This window comes from Calonectris borealis, chromosome 1, assembly GCF_964195595.1.
Source record: "Calonectris borealis chromosome 1, bCalBor7.hap1.2, whole genome shotgun sequence".
NCBI lineage: Eukaryota > Metazoa > Chordata > Aves > Procellariiformes > Procellariidae > Calonectris > Calonectris borealis.
Window position 1 is genome coordinate 138,974,486 of NC_134312.1, and position 21,002 is coordinate 138,995,487.

At 44.8% G+C, this 21,002-nt stretch overlaps 1 protein-coding gene across 9 annotated transcripts in view; it reads right to left on the bottom strand.

Annotated features, from left to right (window-relative positions):
* Positions 1-12,600: 12,600 nt before the first annotated feature.
* TBL1X (transducin beta like 1 X-linked) overlaps positions 12,601-21,002 on the bottom strand; it is a 201,679-nt gene continuing 193,277 nt past the window's right edge. For all 9 annotated transcript variants that reach the window (XM_075133458.1, XM_075133485.1, XM_075133495.1 and 6 more), the window contains 4 exons: positions 20,355-20,482; positions 19,043-19,208; positions 18,174-18,275; positions 12,601-17,022 (listed from right to left, as the gene is read on the bottom strand). In XM_075133458.1, the coding sequence (XP_074989559.1) occupies positions 16,996-17,022; positions 18,174-18,275; positions 19,043-19,208; positions 20,355-20,482 (423 nt within the window). In that variant the 3' untranslated portion in view covers positions 12,601-16,995. The remainder of the gene's footprint in view (positions 17,023-18,173; positions 18,276-19,042; positions 19,209-20,354; positions 20,483-21,002) is intronic.

Genomic DNA, 21,002 nt, shown 5'->3' on the forward strand with positions numbered 1-21,002 from the left:
TTTAAACGTGTTGCCTTGCTTGCCTTGCTTAGCATAAAATTCCTCACTCAGAATTACAGCTCTAGGATTTCTGAGACACCATTTACCAGACACTCTGGTAAAACATTAGTGACAGCAAACTTTGACCTAAGCACAAATATTCCCTGTTTGTGTAGAATCTCATTGACGTAGTCTTCTTTTAGCTCATTTATATGAATTTTCAGTTTGGTTTTATCTAAGGAGCTGAAAGGCTTTTTTTAAAAAAAATCAAGCCTAGTCTAGGCTCCATAAACACTTCAGAATAACGGTTCCAGTTCACTCCCGGGTCAAGCAAAAATAACCCTTCAAACTATTTTTTAGTATGGATTCAGTTTGATCCTCCTATGTACTTGTCTAACAGGATTATAACTGTTAGGGGCAGGTGCACTGAGATAATGTTTGCAAAAACCACCCAGATGATCCGAGTGCACATCAAAAAAACAGAGTAAGTAGAATCAATAGTCCTTTCTCTGAGGTGTGCTCTATTTTATGTCTTCATCTGCTAAACGAAGAGATATTACATCCACGCTCCTTATCTTCTCAGATACATACCTCTTGTGGTGCAGTGCCCAACGTACCTATATCCAAACAATTCCCCGGACTGGTCGAAAGTTAAGAAAAAATGATGGTCGTGTCTACCCCAGGCTTTTAACTTCATATCAAAAGTAGAAGTAGTCTGATTTAAGTCTGGTTGTGCTGGAAGCTGTTTACAATACAGTTGGACGGATGGCACAGGGGGAGCCCCTTGACCCCAGGTAATCTCCCTCCCTTCCTGCAGCGTGTGGCCAGAGCCGGGCAGAAAACAAAACCTATTTTTTAAACCCTGTTCACATCCACTTTGGCTGAACTTCACTGGCTGTCCACACCTTTCTTTTCCAAGCCAGTTCAGTCCCAGCTATTGTAAAAAAAAAAAATGTATTATTAAAGACAGCTGAAAGGTTAGTGCAATAATAACATGAAGCTCAAGCTGCTGTGTCCCTCAGGGGAGTCCCAGGATGGTTAGAGGAGCAGGCTCAGCAGAAACTATACCGAAAAATATTGATTTGCTATTTTAAATAAATCACCTTCTTGAACTAATCATTTGATACAAAGGTGTTAAACAATGATCCGATAATTATTTAGGCAGATCATTAGAGAGCTGTGGTTGGTTTGTAGCAAATCTAGCCCTGTAGAAACCTTTGTGGTTTTATGGCTTTATATTGCTGTAGTCAGAAATACTGGCAGATCACCAGATCCTTTCTTTTCATCACAGTCATTTCCTTCTACCGAGACAAAGCACAGGGACTTGGGAGCAGATTATATTGATCCTGATGAAATAGAGACCACAGTTTTGGTGCAATACCCGTCACAATAGGATTCAAAACAGCAGGAAAAAGGCAGAGGTGGAATTGTTGGTAAATCTTTTCAGATGCTAGGGTGTGGGCCAAGCTACGAAACCCTAAAACCAAATAAACACCCTCTGGCTTCACAGGAATAATCATGTGGCACGAAAGCACTTGGGAGGTGACAGGCTGCAGCCAGAGGCCCTGTGAGAGGACTGAACAACGAATCCCCGCTTCCTTTCGCTACTCCGGGGCGTACGTGGGACAGGGGCAGGCGCGGTGCCCCAGCCCCGGACCCCGAGGCCGCGAGCAGCCCCCGAGCGGTGCCGGTGGCTGCTGGCGCCGGAGCACCCCTGCGCTGGGGCAGCCTCCCGCAAGGGCTGCGCTTTTCTCCCCTCCTTTTCTTGTTCTTTCGAGGTTGTCCTTGGGATGTGTGCGGCGTGACTCTGTATTGGGATGTCATCGTGAAAGATTAGGACTCATCTGAGAGCTTAAAGACAACTCAGCGAAGGCTGATGCGCTGAGAACATGAAAAGGGGCATAGCAGAGCAAACCAACAGCAGTTTTTAACTTGCAAAAGAGGTGGGTGTGAGGAGAGTTTCCTTACCTGCTGTTCCCAGCCTCTGGTGAATATACATGAGACATTCCTCCACGGCTTAAAATGGGGTGATAATTGATTCTGCTCATGTGTAACCGTGACTGTATTTGATTTCACCACACACAGACCTTGTTCTTGCCTCACCGTTCAACAATTCAAGCAAAGCATTGCCTTCTCCGAGTGTTGCAGGGGGTGCCCGTCTCCTCCCACCAGGAGCGTGCTTTTGAAGTGCGTCTCTCCATTGCCCCCGCTGCCGGTGCTTGCTTGCACGTCACGGGGCAGCCGCGGGCTGCCGCAGCCAGCTTAATTTTGGGTGAAACAAGTGTGTGCTCCAGGGGTCAGCGAGGGCAAGCTATAGACTATAGACAGTACAGCTGTAACACCGACCTAAACACTGCCTTCTTAAATGTGCAATCCACCCTCTTCTCATAGGAGCCTTGTGCTTATCAGCACATAGGAAAACGTTCTAGTTTTCATTTGGACAATGATTTGTATCTGCATAGCCGTCATAGTGTGTTCATGGCTGCACCCGGATTTCTAGCTTATGATGGTACAAAGGGTTGCTTCAAAAATGCTTATTTTTACGAGCGTTGCTGACAGGCTGCTTCCGGTGAATGTGGCAAGTGCTTGTCTCTGGCCTGAAGATTTGTTTTCTGAGGTGTGTTTCAAACACGGCTTGGGTTAACGGGGGAAAGATCTTGTCAATACAGAAGTCCATAGATGCAGTCAGAGTCTATGGTCTTCATCTTACTCGATCTGTGGGAGAGGGGGGTCTCTTCCACACTCACACAGCTCTGCAGGTCATGAGCAGGAATGCGGCTGTTTCTCTGGAACAGCAAAGTGTGACTCAGAGGAAAAGTAAATAGGGAACGAGATCAGATATTGTCTAATAAAATATGTGTAGCTGAAGTACTACGCTTTGAGAGCACAGCGGTTGTCAGTTTTAGCTCATTATATTTTGGGCATATCAGAGCACAACAAGGCCTTCCTGAATTTCCTGAAGGAAAAAAAACAGAAGCTGCACGGTGCAGTGAAAGCAGCACAAATGTATAGGACATGGGCATGCCAGCTTGTGTGGGTGTTCACACCGAGCATGTGAATTGATGTTAATATGGACTGAGGATAACGAGGGAGAATTCCCAGCAGGGAGTTACCTCTGTAGGGTGAGGAAACAAATACTTCAGAGTGGAAGTGTCCTAGCTTTCCCTTTCCTCACTCCAAAACGAATTAGCTTCTGGTGAAGGTGAAATGAGCAATCCCGCTGAAATAAAAATATCCTGTGATGTTGAATGAGGGATACATTCTGAGCAACTTCCAGATGAGATTAGGATTTTGCAGACAGAAAAGCTCAGCCACAAGATGCTGCAAGAGTCCCTTTAGTCGGAATGATCGCTGAAATTTATTTCAATCCCAGCGAAGCATTAAGCTGCTGCTTGAGAGTTTGGTGGCCAGTATATAGTATTTTGCAGTTCCTTAGCAGAAATGTAGAGAAATAGTCTAAGTGATGGCTTTTCTCCCCAGCAGACACTAGCTCTCCACCCAACCTGGAGTTTCTCCTACTCCTTTTTAACGGAAAACCTTCTGTGAGAAGGATGCAGCTTTTACTCAGGAAGTTGTACAGGGCTGGTTTGAGTTCATATTTCCACTTTGTTTGGTTAAACAGGTTAAAAACCTGGTGGCTAGACCAGGGGAAGGCTCCCAAAATGCAGGCGTCCATTTCGCAGGGGCTGCCCTGAGGGGCAAGCACTGGAAGTGCCTGGGCCTGTTGTCCAGTTCCCGTATCACTGTCCTGGGCAACCGGCTCCAGGTGGCCCTGCTGGAGCAGGGGGCTTGGACCAGGTGACCTCCAGAGGTCCCCGCCCACTTCAACCAGTCTGCGATTCAAAGCCTCCTGTCATTTATATTTAAAAGCTTGAATAGAAGAGATTGCTCAAAGGTAAAAATAGTGTTTGTATAAAAATAACACAGTCAATTTGAGCAATGATACCAGTCAGTTAAAAAAGAAAAGTCGGTATATGCCAAAAAAGCCCACCAAGTACTTTGTGTCCCCTGAATGCGATAGGAAGACAGCCATGAAAGCCACCTAAGCATCCATTGGAAAAGACGTATGATGTAAAAGGACTCTATCATCTGTTTATAAATGAGAAGATCTACAGTTAAAAAAAGCCCGAGACAGCTTTGAAGACCCCACTTCTCTTTGTAACATCAGAAGGGGGTCTTACTGCACTTTTTTCATCAGGCCTCGTTACTTCGCCGGGGTTTATCAGCAGCAGTACCGCGTCCCCACCCCCGGCAGTAGGGAGGAGTGGGGATCGAGCATGCTGACACCGTGGAAACCATCCCGTGATGAAAATGATGGGAAGACTTTGTGGCGCTCCTTCATCTCCTGGTCGCTGGGGCTCATCGCATTTTGGGGTGGCAAGAAGCCTTTTGAGCTTTCAGGCTTCTCCGTAGGGGACATTTGTCTCTGCAAAGCCAGGGCCTTGACCTGGGGAGGCTGGCGAGGTGGCAGCTCACTCTTGCCCGTGGCTCTGTCCCGCTGTGGGTGGCAGTACCCGAGGGGACCGTGAGTCTCTCTTCATGCCCTGGTGTCGTATTGGGCTGAGATTCAAGCAATCTCTGCCCTCAATCCTCTGGGAAGGAACCCGGGTCTTAAGGGGTGGAGAAGAGCTGTGATGACTTGAGATGGGTTCCCTCCCTCTGGAGAGCAGGACAATGGAGTGTCTGTTAATAAAGTCAACCTTTGTTGGCCAAGTCTTGCCCTAACCTAGTTTTTCACCAGCTTTCCTCTGCCTCCCGTGACCTACTGAATGCTTTCACACAGCCTGGCTGAGGGACGCAGAGGGTAAAGAGTCCTTGGATTCTTGTTCTCCAGCTGCCTCCGGAGAGGTACCCACCCATTTACGCATCCGTGAGCTTCCTGAAAAGTCTCGAAAAACTGTAAACCCAAACATGACCTCTTTTATCATGCTAATTAAAAAGGTACATTTTAAAGACATGGGTTTAAAACAGTGCGGTGGGGTTTTTTTTGCGCAATGTAAGGAACCAGCTGTGTTGGCTGGGTTGTCCTTGCCGTGTCCTCCCCCCTCAGAGGACACCAAGGCTCAGGACAGCATGAGAACCCTGGCAGCCGTTCATCGCAGCTGTAGCCACAGGATAGCATCTGCTCCTGTTTTGCCTGCTACAGCAGATCTTGCGTGAATTTCCTTGAGAAAAAGAAAAAAAAAAAAGAGGAAGACCCCCCCCCCAACAACGCAACTCTCTCCTTAGGCTAAAGCACTCAACCAAGCACCACATTTTACGCGGCGGTGAAACGGCGTCCCCCCACCCTGCCCCCAGTCACGCACCTCCGTGTGACGGGGAGCGCAGCGTTCCTCTCAGCAGCCCTTTCCCCAGGGCAGCAGCCAGCCCTTGCCAAGGACCATCCCCCGGCCACGCCAAGTGCCCTGCAACAGCCCAGCTCCGCTAACGCCCGTGTCAGGCTCTCGGCCATCCCCTAGGAACGCGAGAACAATACAGCGGGGGCTGGATAAGGAGGCTGCTTCCTTATTTCCCAGGGGTTTTATAGTCTGAAAGCTGCTATACCCATGTGGTGGTGCATTCATACCCCCCCTTTTTCTTCCCTGGGCCACTTGTTGATCTGGGCCGCTTGTTGATCTCAGAAATTTCCATGAAACCTCGGCCTTGGTGTGTTGAGTCTGGCAGTTGAGCGCTCCTTGACTGTATCAGAAACTCTGCACAGCTGAGGCTGGGAACATCCTCCTGCTGCCTGGCCCAGGTGTCCAGCAGAACAACACCGAAACCTTGAGAATTCTTTAGTAATTGCCACCTGGGACTGTGGCCAGAGTGGAAATTTACAGATGACTAAAGCCAACCATCTTGTGAGCCTATAAATGGTGGTCCTGAGTGGGGCCCTTTGAGCCCTCCTGGACCGCAGCGGCTGCGCCCAGCATCTCCCTCTGAGTGGGAGCCTCGCAGAGCTTGCCATCTTTCAGGCCTGCGATATTCGGAGGACCGCTGGGTCCTGGGTGAGTCCCTTTCGAAGCTCAACCCTTCGCCCATTGAGAGGGAATGCCTAGACATTCGACGTGAGTATTTCTTCACTGAAATCGAGGGGAATTTTTAACAGGTATACCTTCTGTACATTATATATATATATATATACATTTCTCTGTGTGTGTGTGTGTACTAATAGTAAGCATAATCTGTAATTAAGTTGTGATTGTAGTAGACTTACTAACCTACTTTGCAAATAGTGAATAGTTAATGATTAAGCGTTACTAAAGTTTGTTAATGATTAGTTGATAATTAAGTGTTGCTAAATTGTGAATGAAACCTAGACTGTCCCTAAAATATAAACCCTTAGACGATTTTCCTTATATATATATTTCACCCATGTAATAAGTAATAGAGTGAACTTTGCCATCGAATCTATTAGGTCGCACCTTTATAAATCTCTATTAAAATCACTTTCTGCTAATTTCTTTGACGGTGATTCTTTAAGCGGCCTCTAAACCACTCATTCGCGACAACCCAGATTCCTTCAATATAACGTTTGAATTTAAAATAAAAAAGAGATCACGTCTACATGAACAAAATGCTTTTCGCTAAAGACAAAAGACTTTTTAATAAATACCTTTAAATGTAATAGAGGCCTTTCTCCTTTGTTTGCTGGGGTCTGACGCTAGCGAGCTCTATGACAGAAATGGAGTCGAGGGCGCTGCTGAATACCTGGAAGCCTGTGAAAGGCACGAGCGGGTGAGCTGAAGCCACAGCGGCAGCCACGAGGGTCTGAGAATCGTTCCGCTCTCCCAGATGCGTTTACCCTCCCAGGACACGCAAGTGCCCGTGCTGCTGCTGCTGCTGTCCCCGCCGTCACGCCAGTCCCTCTCCTGCCTCTTGGAGCCCCTCCGCCGTGCTCATGGAATTACTTCTTCACGGGGCCAAAAGGAGAGGAGAAAAGCAAGCGACGCTGACCTTCCAGCCCGGCGGCAGGAGACCCCTTGCTCCAGTTTGGCACCGTTTATGTTTAGAGGGGGACCCCAGGGAGCCCAGAGTGCTCAGGGCTCCCGCCGGGGCTGCAAGGGACAGCCCGGGTGCTGCTGGCCCCCGGCATCGGCACCCGTCAGCAGAGCTGCCTGAGCACCAGCCTGTTGGCTACGGGGCTGCAAAGCCTTAAAAAAGTATATTTTTTTTCATAGCGCCTATTTCAGGTATTAATTTTATTAGTTATATAATATTATATTAATATTATATTAATTAACTATATAATTATAATTAATAATTATAATTAATAATTATTAATTATGTTACTGGGAGATGAAAATGCTATGTATTTTTTTAGTTTATTAGTAGATACCCAGTTAATGGCTTCATTTTATGCCAGGTGAGATTCCGATCATACCTATGAAACTGTGGGGTTGCCTCTTGTCTTACCTCTGTAGGCACTTGCGAAAGAAACTGATACATATTCAGGCACAATTACACAAGCACCCCATACGTCAGTGCACATATACACAGAAACACCACAGATACACATGTAAGTACTCCTTAGGTTTTAACATTATAACTTCATTGTTTCTGATGATGGGTAAACTATAAATTAGATTTTTGTGTTTTAGAACATTTTTGGTGGTTCTCCCCCAAATGTTAATACCTTTTATTAAAAACCACCAACAACAAGCTCCCCAGAAGACACTACTGAAATGATAAGCACATTTTCCGTTTACCAAAACTTAAATTTTCATTGAAATAAAATTCCAACATGCAATTCACTACTGCCCCCAAATATCCTTCAAAAGCAGCATCAACAATTCCAGCAACATTTTCTCCTCCAATTGCCATTGCTTTGTTTTCTCAGCATTTTTTTTCAGGGCCATTTTCCAATGACAGTTGGGGTCTTTGGTTGGTTTTGGTTTATTTCAACCAACTCCAGCAATAATCTATTCCGTGGGCCTCCAGGAGGCTGCTGTAGGATGTTTGCTTGGGAGAAGCAAGTCCAACGGGGGAGTCCGTCTCAGAAAAGAATCCAGATACACGGCTCTTACTGGGCAATAGTATCTTCCCCCGCCCGAGACATCCAGGGCATAGCAAGGAGAAAGACGGTATTAATGGTTTAGGTCAAAATAGTAGAGCAGAAAGCAAGGTGGTCTTCATTCTCTTAAATTAATTTCATGTTGGGAGCGGATCGGCTCATCTTTTCACCAAAAGAGGAACGGGCACCAACCCTTTTGTGGTTCAGAACATGGAAAGGAGTGACCAAGTGGCAATATGTAGTAAGATGAAATTCTTTCTTTTCTGCTAAAGGTGCTGCTGCGAGTTCAGTTTCTACTGGAATAGATTTGGCTCAAGAAATGGATCAGGGTGGGGTTTGCGTTTTTTTAAAGTAAATTTTATGTAAGCTTTGGCAGGGAAAGCCGTGGGACACGTTCTCGCCTTGCGCGTAGACTCGTCCCCTCTCTCCCCACCTGAGCGCTTATAATTTCTGCTCGCTTCATCGACACCGCAGAAAGAAAAAAACAGGCCGAAATTTGCTGTTCTATATTGACAGAAATGTTTTTTTTTTTTGTTGCAAGGGGTCTGCAGCGATGTATGCAGTTAATCTGCTGTTAGCTTTCCCAGCTTCAGGAGGGCTGGTGGAACTTCTGCAGCGACGAGAAATGGTGGCTATTCCCATACCAACACCTTCCATTTCCAATTTTCCATCTGGAGAAATACACCTGAATTTATGGACCTTTTGCAGACTCTGGCACAGAGTCCAGAGCATTTTTTGTACCAAGACACATTTTTTTAACCACTCTATCTAGGAGATCTAGGATTTTCTGTGTCACAAGCTGATGTTTCTTGTCGGTGAAAAGACTTTTATAGGTCTTACTCCAGCCCCAGCAATGTCTCTGTACTGAAGCAGGCCCAAGTAGCAATGACATTCAAAAAGTTGGTAGATTAGAAAGGTTTGATTTTTTTTTAATTGTTTTGATGTGGATTCCTTGATCGAGTCATGAGATCCGGACCTTTAATGTTGGTATGAAAAAAATGGGTGTCTGTGTGGGCTGACCGAACCACAGGCTCCCTGCCTGTGTCATCCTCTGCGGAGGGGGGCGAGCGGGTGGATGATCAGACATGGTCGTCTCATTGCGCAGGAATTTCGCACGATTCTCCCCAAACTAGCCCCTGGGAAAGAAGCCGACAAGGAGCCGTTGTCCAGGTCTTAAAAGATGGCAACACCACGCTGCGGACTCTTCCCATCAGATTGCTCTTATTCTCAGGAGCCTGTGATCCTCTCCACCCTCAGTGTCCTGACTGGCGGTACTCTCTGCAGGGACCCGACACCTCTTTCAGTCTGCCTGGCGGGACACCGTGGCTGTAAGCATTGCAGAAAGTCTCAAAAACCCTTCTAAGGGTTTGATCTTTCTCTTTTGCCCTCAAAGAAAACATTGGGAGTTTTCCAGGAACCGCAGCACAGCGTGTGGGGACGCGTTGCTCTCTTCACGCCACCGAGTTTCAGGAGCCCAGCAAGATAATTCTGAGTTTTGGAACTGCAGAATGGCAGTGCTCCGCAACTAAATCCTGAATCGTTTGTTGTGCATTTCTTACTGTGATGAATTACTCTAGCGAAGGACGAGGGTGCCAACTTTGTCCCGGTTTTTAATGGGAAGGACTTGGAAAGAGATGAGCAGAATCTTTTCTTGATCTTTTGTATTGAGATAGATACTAATGATTTACACGGTGAAGTCAAGGCTGCTTCTGCGAAGGTAGAAGATGTTAGACCTTGCAGCAGGAAAAGAGGCTATAGCTGCTTTCCTGTGGTTATTAGGTTTTGTATTCTTCTGGTTTTGTGAATATATTTAAAAGGAAGTAGGAAAAAACCTATCTCTAAGGAAGCAAAGATCTTCCTTCCTGTTGGGAAAGGAGTCAGCAAGGATGATAAATTCCTTGCCAAGTGAGTCATTTCTTCACTTAAGAGACTTCAAAGCTTTAAAAACTGCTTTTTGGAGCATGGAGCTTAGATATGAAATTGCATGCGCCCTTAATGGATGAAGCTGATCTTTCCCTCGTCGGGAAATGATACATAGAAAGATGGCAGGGGAATTAGTGGTTTTGAGCGAGATGCTGCAATATTAGCTCTTCCCAGAATAGCTCTCACAAATACCCTTTTATTGTATTGCGTGCTGACAGAAGCGAGAAGCAAGTGTTTAGGACTGCTCGATGCTTCCAGTGTTAGTTGTCAAATAGTTTACAGGCTAAGTAAATATTTATAGGATAAATAAAGGAAAACTAAACTACAATTTTAGTTTGACAGTCAAACATTTTCTTGAAAGATGCCTGGAAATGATGTGACTAAAAATGGGACCACCGCATGGCGTTTATTGAAGAAGCAGGTAAAGTGAGAGCTGTTACACAGCGCTACCTACCAAAGCCCCAGCCCCACCGCGGCTGCCTCCTGAGCTCTCACGTTCTTTGAGAAACCCTAACGAAGGCTGCTGGTGGTTCCTGGTCCTGTGAGAGCCGAACAAATGTATTTGTCCTACTGCTTTCAACTCCTACAGTTACAGGGAATTAATTGTACATTAATGCTGTGCAAATTTCAGAGCACGAACTGAGGCAAGTGCCATGAAAGGGCTTTACTTTCTCTTTTTTCAGTATTTGATGACGTGGTAAAGTGCTCATCATCAGCATACCAGTTTTTCTAGCACTCGAGCCTTCCCAAATGTTGTATATCAATCCTAACTTAATACTCTAGGTCCTTAAACACCTAAAACCTGGATGATGTGACACATAACACTGTGTTTATTCTGGGCGCTCATTCCTTTTGAAGGCTTTTGACAATTTTCAGCCTTAGCTTATAAGGGTGAATGGTCGGCGTGTTACATGGTCACAAAGCAAAAACCCCACGTTTCATGTTGAATCCCCCACTAAGTACCACGGCTACCATTTCGTGGAGTAAAAGCCAGCCAAAACCCCCGCAACATTCAGCCTGTTAAAGCTAAAAAACCCCCACCGTCGCCTGGGAGGTGTCGGTGCCGCGAGCCCCAGGCAGAGAGAGGAGCTATGAGAGACGGTGCCCGCGGCAGCTCCTGCCAGAGGGGACACCTGCGACCCCATCGCACGAGCTGGAACGTTCTGAAGTTCTTCAAAAACCTCCAACTGCTCAAGCAATTGAATTTAAGTTGAATTTAAGTTGAATTTAAGCCTTGCTAGCTTAAAGAAAAATTAACAATTTACTTTGATCAGAACTAGAGTCCAATTCATTTTACCTGGAGAAACTTCCTTTTGAGGAAACTTTTCTAAAAGTACTTCAACCCAATCTTACTCAAATTGGTTCCGTACCAGCTGTATGGATTTCCAATACATGCGTCAGGGGGGGAAAATAAAGCTGCACAATAAACATGTGATGTGAGCAGCCATAAAGGCGACCTGGTTAGAAGGGAAAAAGTACTGAACAGAAGGTGTCTCCTGAAATACTGAGAGAGAAATTGCCTGCCAGCCTGGGAGCTGTCAGCCCGCGAACCAGAAGCATCCTTGAGAAGCACAGCCAGCATCTTTGAAGTGCAGCTGGGTACCTAGAAACCGGAGACATCCTGAGATACCCTCAAGAAGCACAAAACCAAGGAGCTGTAATGGCAACTTATTGTCTGAAAAGGTGAAAAATCAACTGGAAAAAGGGGAAAACATCTTGAGAAAGCAAGCATCGGGAACTGCCATGGGCTGTTCTATCTGCAAGAACAGGAAAAGTCCTGAAAAACAAAAATTGGTCTGAGAGAATGGAAATCATCATCACCTATTGGCTGTCCCAGGCGAAAAAGAGGTATTAACAGCATCTATTGCCTGCTCAAAGTGGTAGTGTCCGACATCCTCTTGTGTCTCTAGGATACAAAAATGACTTTCTATCCAAAATGCAGCTTCCCTCTCTTCCCGTGCCGCACATACTTGTCCCTTTCCTAAACAGGTCTGCGTGAACCTTCTACAGGGCCTTGGACCCTCGCTGGGGACGCCTGGCTGACTCCAAACTCCGTGACGTGGATCATCTTTGAAGTGAGACTCGGCCTGTTGGTTTACCCTTCCCTACTGACCCCGCGTCTGGGGCCGGTGTGGTTTGTCCTCCCATCTCTGGGATGGTTGGGCCCCTTCCGAGATCTAACGCGCTTGGGGCCACATATATACACGTAAGTAACCCATCGTATCTCCTGTTACGTTATTGGTAAGTTTGCCTCAGTAGTATTAACTTTGTTGTAAGCTGTAATATTACATATATATACTTCATTGCTGCTATTATTGGATGCTGCTATAGTTGATTGTGGCTATAACTGATTGCTGCTATATTATTGATTGTTGCTATACTACTGCTTGTTGATAGTAATTTGTGATAGCTTGAGAGATATATATATTTGCTTTCTTAATCATAGGTTCCCTTGCTAGTGGTGATTTGTGTGGTATTTGTGGCAATCTGTAATACAGTAGAGAAATTTAGAGGAAAAAGCCTCCGTGCCCTTGTGTATTACAAAATCCTACGCACCCACGGTGGTCTCCATCTTTACGCACCCGCGGGCCGGGTAATAACCCTTTAGGTCGTGACACCACGTTACAACTTCAGTCACCCAACCCCAGCTCTAAAGCGCAGGATGCAAAACAGCCAGGAAAGAATAAGGAACAACACGCACAGAATTCTCTAATATCAAAATATAGCAATTTATTCAAGACACTGAATATGATCTGTTGATTCTCTCCTTAAAACAAATGAGCTACAATACACAAGGTGAATTTGAAGAAAGTGTGGGTGGGGGAGAAACAAAATAAGGGTTGATGTTGTTTCAACAGAACCTAGGAAATGCTGAAATGAGAACCAAGTCTGGCTGCAAGTCTGACACAGACAATAAAAACTGCAGAAGCCAGAATTCAGAATTTCAGTGAGTGGCTGAAAGAACATTTCTGCAATTGACAAAGAACCACATCTTTTAAAAAGGCAAAAGGAGGGAAAAAAGGAGGAAAAATTAAACGGGGAAAAGAAAAAAGAAACCCAAAAACAAAGCAGACCCTTACATTTGACAAAGTGCACTTCACTTGGCTCTAAAATTAGCTATTTTTTTCTTTTTTTTTAAACAAATTAAAAGGAAATTTCTAAGATGTAGCATGGGGTTAATGTGTGTATAACCCTGTAAGTCAGGCCCTTTAGTGCCCCATAAGGGACCCAGTGTTTTCTACATAAAAGATTCAGTATCCTTCTAACCCACAGAGTCGAGTGGTTTTTCAGAAACTGGTTTTTTTCACTTCAAGGCCAGTTCCAGACAGCCAGCAATGATAAAAACCCAGTCAGTCTCTCGATGCTTTCACAATCCTGTTTGGTCACTTTGGCTTTTCAATTTCTCTTCCGTTGCAAAGAACTCTAAACAAAACTATCAAAAAATATTGTATGAAAAAAATGAAGTCCACCAGCCTGTTGCTTCATGCTGTTCCGTTGCAGGGGAGCGGCAGGCAGGCACCGCTCGCCGGGGGATGCCGCCGCAGCAGCGCAGGAAAGCCAGAGCTCCCACCAGGGCAGCTCTGCAGGCCTAGGCTCCGCCGTCCACCTTGGACTAGAGCCTGGAAAAGCCTCCCTCCCCACCGCCCACCTCCTGACGAACGCAGCCCCCCAGGCTAGGATCAGCCCTTGCAACGGCATCTTCTGCCTTCCTTAATAGCTGCCCTCATTTGGGCTGAAGCTATCTACTGCAGTGTCTCTGAGGATTTCCCGGTCCTGGGGAGGGGAAGGAAGGTGAATCTTCCTAGCTTCTCGCATCTGCTGCTTTCGGATCTGACGGTCTGTATGGGAAACTCTCTGGAGAGCAGCCTCTCTCACACGTAGGCTTTGCAAACCAACTGATTTTCAAATTTTGTTTCTCTTGGCCTCCTACCTCGACGCAGGCGGGCAGAGGAAAGGTGGTGTCCTGACAATTTAAAAAAAGGAGAAAGGGACGGGCATCATGGGCACTGCCCAGCTACCTGCAGTAGCTCTCCCGGGAACAACCCCGAAACACGGGCTATGTAGCCAGCCGGCCATGTGCCGTCGCTGAACTCGGATTGAGCGACCCCCTCTCTTTGAATCCCGAGGTCCGGCCTATCCCGGGTCACTCAAGGGACAGAGGCAAGGCCAGGGCCCCGTCCCCCCTGCCCTCCGCCGCCTGCAGACCCGCAGCTTCTGCGTCTTGTTCTCAGGAACGCCACCCAAAAGCGGCTTAGGAAGTTAACCGTGTACATGCAACCATTGTAATCAAATCATCGACCCAACCGTGCTTTATAAAACCACATTAAACCTTTGTATTCAAATTCAAGTCTCTCTTTGAACAAGTACTCTTTTTTTTTTTTTAAGTAGTGACTTTAAATTAGTAGGTACATGTGGTTATTATAAAACAGTGCAAAACTGCCAGGTGATCATCTACAGCCCATGCTCTTGGAGCAGAAAACTAAAACTGACACACAAACGCATTTAACACCAAAAATAATCCTTGATACCTTCCAGCGTCCAATTCTTTGATATAAATTATAAACAAGCCTAATGGTCATTAATAACCAAAATCCCATATAACTGTTTTCACCTCAGGACTGAGGAACCCTTTTACCAGTTACTACTTTTCATTCTTTTCTCCTTTCCAAATGTGCATCTTCAAGAGACACAGCTGAAGCTGGCAGTGGCTAGTGAGATACCGTGCAGGTTCAAGCGTAAAGAGAGAAAAACACAGGAGGAAAAATGAGGTGCGGATCCCACGACGCCATGATGATGCCACGATGCTTGGCAGGTCTTGCACCACCCGTTCAGCACTAGGGCTCTGGTTTTGCTTTCGCTCGGATCAAATCACCACTTCAGCAGCCGTGGTCAAATCAAAGGGAAGACCCTGGGTTACAGAAATAGCGACTTTGGGCGGGAAGGTACTACGTGACGTTAAGGGGGTTCTCTGCTGGGTTGTTGTCCTCTCTCCTACAAATCCTAGCCTAGCCTGTGGGCTAGAGAGGACACCTCTTTGACTCGGCCGGTTCTGAGGATTTGTCTAAATAACGGCTGCCACCACCCCAAGGTTGCCTTTACAGCACTTCCAGTAAACTCTGCCTTTGCATCCTTCTTTGCATCCATCGTCTGCTCTCAGAGTAATGTAGTCGTCAGCAGGCACCACTGCCGACGTCTAGCTTGCAGAGGATCATGTCCGAAGTGGATAGGTGGTGCTTTGGAAGCCTTTATTGTCATTCCGATCACTTCACCCACTGTGACTTTATAGTAGTATATATGTTGAGATACAATTTATATGTCTGTTATCATGGCCTCACCTAGCGGAGAGTTCTACGCTGTCTTCTGCGCACTGCACTGAGGACACCCTCAAGGCCAGACGCGCCCGGGCAGACAGTGAGCCTCCAAGCGCAGGCCCAGAGCTTTCCTTGTAGCACGCAGGACGCACACGGCTGAGGGCGACAGCAGCACCACGTACTGCCGACGCAACGGAAGAGCCTGCTTCTAGGCGCGTGCCGACCATGGATGGACAGGAGCTTGGCAAGAGTCCGTTCTTCAACAATGACAGATGCAGTCAATAGATCTTGGTCCAACTGGTCCCATTAAGTCAGTGGTAAAATCCCACTGACTTACGGGAAGAGAAACAGCTGAGTGGGATGAATGGTGGAGGACAGCACTGCTCAGCAAGGCCACGGGCAGCCAAACCCATGTTCTGTATGACATTTGAACTATTGCTAGAGGAAAGAAGATACACAACCGTTTTCTCCTGGTTACCAAGGATAAACGAAAATATAGACTCAAGAAAATGAATGCTGTATTTATAGTCTCAAACTTATGAATCCCTTTTAATACGTGTACCTCACCAAACAGCCACAAAAATGAAATGAGACTCTATCAATGGCTGGCTGCTGGAAGAGGACTCTTAGTAAATGACTGGCATTTATTGTATCAAGTGGCATTTTTTCTGAGAGCACTTTCTGAGAGAGAAGAGAAAAAGGATACTGCACCTTTCATGTTCCTTGGACTCTGTGTCATCCTTTTTGCTTGAATTACACAACTGGTCTACATTTGGTGGCCATTTTAGGCTTTTAAAACTGTTTAACATAAAAAATATTTTTTTTCCAAAAATACACTGGGTTCTTTCTGTTAAAAGTCATCTTTCTCCTGTAAAAATCTTCCCCAGCACTGCATTCTTATATAAAGCACTTATTACACAATTTGCTGAAAGTGCCCTTGAGACGCTAAGATCTGAAGCATGGAGGATTTTTTTTTCTTTTAAACGGAGAGAAAGAAAGGAAAAGGAAGAGAGAGAAGAGAGGAGAAGCAGTCTGTCAAAAATTTTCATTGTCATGTCCACCTGGTTGCATCTACTATGGGCATACAGGGAAAAAAGAAAAAAAAAAGGGCAAGAAGAAAGAGGAGAAAAAAAAAGGAAGGAGAAATTGGGAGTGGTAGGGAGAAATAAAAGGAAAACAAAAGTTTCATCCTAAGCCTGGGATCCTCCAGGCTGTAATATTCCAGCTGATAGAAAAACCACTGAACAAAAAAAGTAGTCTAGAAAATAGAAAGTGTTGTGATTACAAAGTTGAGCATTTCATCAGTACAAACTGGTCTTTGAACGTCCTTTGGGAGAGCAACTGTAGTGTCCAAATTGGAAGGAAAAAATACAACACCGCATGGAGGAGGATTTTTTTTCCCTTTTGGTTTATCACAGCATTTTTCTTTTTTTTTTTTTTTTTATTAATTTTTTTTTGGCACAGCTTTTTTTTCCCAGCCATCAGAGCAAGTTCTCAGACGCAAACCAAACAGTGCAATGCCTAGCTGGTGGCTTCATGCTTCCAAGGCTGAATGTTCCAGGTGGAAACCATTCCCTCCCCCTCTGAAGTGACTGTGTTTTTACTCCTTGATGAAGGTTACGGACAAAATACTAGACACCTGTGGCCAGGGAGAGTTGGTTTCACGGTACACTCTAACTTTGTTCAAGTTCGTACAGTTCTGGAGCTGTTAAGAATAGTTTTGAAGAGTGCTTCTCCCCACACATTCACTGCTGGTCCATTTGAAATTTCTTCTAAAACATTTCACTTTTACTTTCGCAGATCTAGAACACAAACCTGGAGAGAAAAGACTCAGCATTAAGAACCATTTCTGAAGGTGATGTGGAAGTCCTATTCATATACGGCTCTGTACACAGGCTGATCGGCCAGCTGTATGCCATACTCCCCAGCTTCAAATCAGCCCCTCTCAAGTACCTGCTCGCCTGCACACAAGCAAGGGAAGACCCTGACACGGGAGAAAACCCAAGCGAAAACCATACATTTAACATTTAGCCGGACTTTCATTGGATTACAAACAAACGTTTTGGTCGCACATCCCAGATAAGACTATGGGCTCTATTTAGTTGCCTGAATACTGCGTCCACTTCCATTTCTGAAATATACCCAAAATAGATGCACAGGCCTGGCAGGCGCGACACAGGACCTAGAGCAGACACGTGCGGTTTGGAGCAGCCGTTGGAAGCCAGGCATGGCACCATCTCAAATGGCACAACTAAGCTCAAGCAACTGAATCACGTCGTAGGTGTATCCTTGTTAAAACCAGTTGAAAAATACTGCTCTAAAGTAGTTATGCCAGTCAGCCATGTAGAAAAGTTATTTTTAAAAGCTGTAGAGTGTGTTACAACATCTGTGCATCCTTCACAAGCTGATCATGCTACCACTGAAATTTTTTTAAAGTAACATTAACAGCAAAAACAGTAATGAATAATCAGCATCTCTACGGCAATATTTCTCCTTTACTATGCGATGAAATCTTTGGGCATTGTGCTGAAAACTTCCTCTTTTAGGAACTATCCAAAGGTAAACTTCTGTGGGATAAAACTTAGAAAGCCCCAGGACAACTGTTTACTAGCGAGTTGACTGCTGTGACCTGACCTTCATTAAAAATTGACAGATGAGATAATGATAGAAACAACACTACTGTTGTTCTTATCAAATATGTATTTAAAAGTCATTCCCATCTTCAGTAGTATTCACCTATTCCACAAGCATTCCTCATTTCCGATAGGAACACCACCTCCTAGTATTCAAAACCTTCCAAAGCAGGAGCGTTTTTACTATACTCCACAGAACTACTTATTTCTGTCTTAAGCTGCCTAGCCTTCAGCTCTGTCCAGAGAAGGCAGTATGGCATGTATGGTTTTTTTGTTGACACTCTCCCGAAGAGCAATCTCCACCCAACATTTACAATGTGTAAAGTTTCTTACCGATCCGTCTGATGCGCTTGCTCCCACTTTGTCTCCTCTAGCATTCCAGCAGACTTCAAAGATGCCCCCGGTGCCTCGGTAGCTATGTACTAGAGTTCCACTCTACAAAGCAAAACAGCATGCAAACATTTGATACAGAAGTTCCCCTTCTTTTTCTCTGTTGCATGGCAGTACATTAAAAAGAAGGGGGGGGGAGGCTATTTACATCATCCAACTACAGTCATCTCCATAAGATGCTGACGTTAGGAAACTGGTATTTGCTAATGAAGAGAAACGGGCTCCTCCAGAAAGCAATTTACAGCAGGACTCTTAGACGTCTGTTTTTCTCACCTTTGTAACAGTAAAGGCCTGGGAAGTTAGGCTGAGGTGGTCTTTTCTAAAGTTTGTTGCTAATTCAGGCTGTGAGGCATCAGTATCCAGAATTAAATCTGTGGAACTATGATGTCCCACTTTTCTCCAGAACGTCCCCAGCCCCCAGCCTGTACACCCTTTGTATCTATCATCTCCTCAGCCCAAAGTATAAGCCAGGTGCATCGGACTCACAACTGAACGCAGCTTGTTACTAAATAGAAGTATCACGTATTTCTAAGAACGAATCCACACCTTTGTTTCACAGAGCTGTTGGCACAACATGATGTACCTGTTTTCACGCATGCTAGCGTTTTAGCATACAACGAGGCCTGAGCAGAAACGTTCTGGACAGTCACCTCACTCCACGTGAGTGGCTCTGCTGTTATGCTGGGATTTGTATCAGTCAATACAATCAGGTTCACCTTGGCTGGCAGGTCATACGCTACAGAGGTACACGTATCTTCCCTCTAAGCTTTTGCTATTAATGTGTCATCTAAACCAGATGTGCTTCACAGTACCTGAGTATTCCATATATGGACACATTTGTCAAAGGACCCACTGGCTAGATATTTTCCATCAGGACTAAAAGCTACACTGTAGACAGGCTCTTGATGTTTTGTTAACGTATGGATGCAGACTCCTCGGTCAACGTCCCACAGCCGAACAGTGGAATCAAACGAAGCACTGCAAGAAGCATTCAAACGGAAGCATGTCTTAATTCGTGTGTTAATCAATTTCTAGTTTGATACTGTAAATGTTTTAAGAGAATACCACAGTTTTTTTCCCTTGACTAAGCAAGAAATAATGTTTCAAACAGAAAAGCTAATATTCACTACAGCCTTTATGATTTTAATTGCAAGAACTGTATCTACAGAACTGAATTCTTGTATGCGGACCCTTTGAGTTTACCTAGGGCGCTGGGTAGGATCAGATCACTATCCCTAAGAGCTCCCTCCTTTTGAGATTCTACCTGCTATTATTCAGGAAGGTCAAATATATATTGTCATTAATAGGATAAATGGTTCCAGAGAGATCTTATTTCTAATGGATTTGCATTATTTAATGAATTAGCAGTCTGTAATTCTCTAGAACTGTGGGTCACTTTGTTTCAGTGCTGGTTTTTGCTACAACCCATCTAAATCCCAAACTGTGGGCTTAGAGAAAGGCAAGGGAAATAATTGCTATTAAAAATAGTATTAAAAGAACAATTCCAAGAAAGGGAAGTTCTTCCCTGTCCACTCTCAGACTAAAGAGTAAAATAAATAAAACAGCTTCGATACAACTCCTCCTGAAACTGAATACACCATGAACTGATTTGATAATCCCATCAATTGGCATTCTACAAGTAAATGTATTTCCTAAACTCAAAAGAAGGATTTCGAACAGACTTTCAAGTGGAATTTTAAAGATTATCCAAGCTTTTCTCTGTTGGTTAACAAGGCTGTAGAAATTGTCAGTGTCTGCCCAGGTGAGTTGCATGACCCCGGTTAGAACACAGGCCAGCTGGCTGAACGGGCTGCCACCTGTCTCATTAAGCACCTTCATTCATAACAACCGGACGCTGGATGTGAAGGCGCAATGCCAGATTTACAATCCTTTTATCAAGACAGCTGAAAAGTAAAGTATCATATGACTCAATTTTCCTTCTTTTTCTTTTTCCTTTTGCAAATATGATTCCTTTCCCTTTGCATCCATCCCCCTGCTTTACAAACGCAGATACTTTTTACTGGAATTGTCTGCAGGAAGACTGATGGCAAGGTGACAGTAGAGTGACACGTCAGAAAGACGATCCTTCTTCTCGGTAGGCAACAGAAAGAGGTGTATTTTTACCTTGCTAACATGATGTTGGAGTTTGGGTTGCTGGTGCCTGGCCCTGTAGGACTCCATTTGATAGTATAAATCTCTTTGCTGTGAGCCTGAAGATCATGTACACAGGTATCTTGCTTCATACTCCAAATCTAAGTCAGAGTAATTATGAAGGAGAAAAATGGCAACGTTACTAATCTCTTCTCAGCTGAATTATTTCAGTTCTATGTTATTCTTACCATTTGTTTATTTAAGATCTCGACACACATGCATACACACTTAAACTTAATTTAAGTTTATTAATGCAGCAGTTTGGCACCTACAATGCACACGTTAGAATAACCCCATTAGGGGTAAAAGCTACACATTTAATAGTATTTATTCAATAGATCAGAAGAACTAAATAGTTGCTGTACTGCCCCATAGCCTGTAACTGTATTTTCATACAGAAGCCTAAGTTACTCTGTTTAGAGAAGTTTAACTTGAAGTTTAAATTACACATTGCAACAGCAGTCATTTTAAAGAATGAAAATAAAGTTTCAGTAACTGCTTAGAACCTAATAATTTTCTCTTATGCCAGGCAAGAGCCACATCAAATTTTCCTTTTCCTCCTGAACTCCATTTGTTTTCCTGATGTTTTCAACAGCACAGACAATGGAACAACATCAGCTA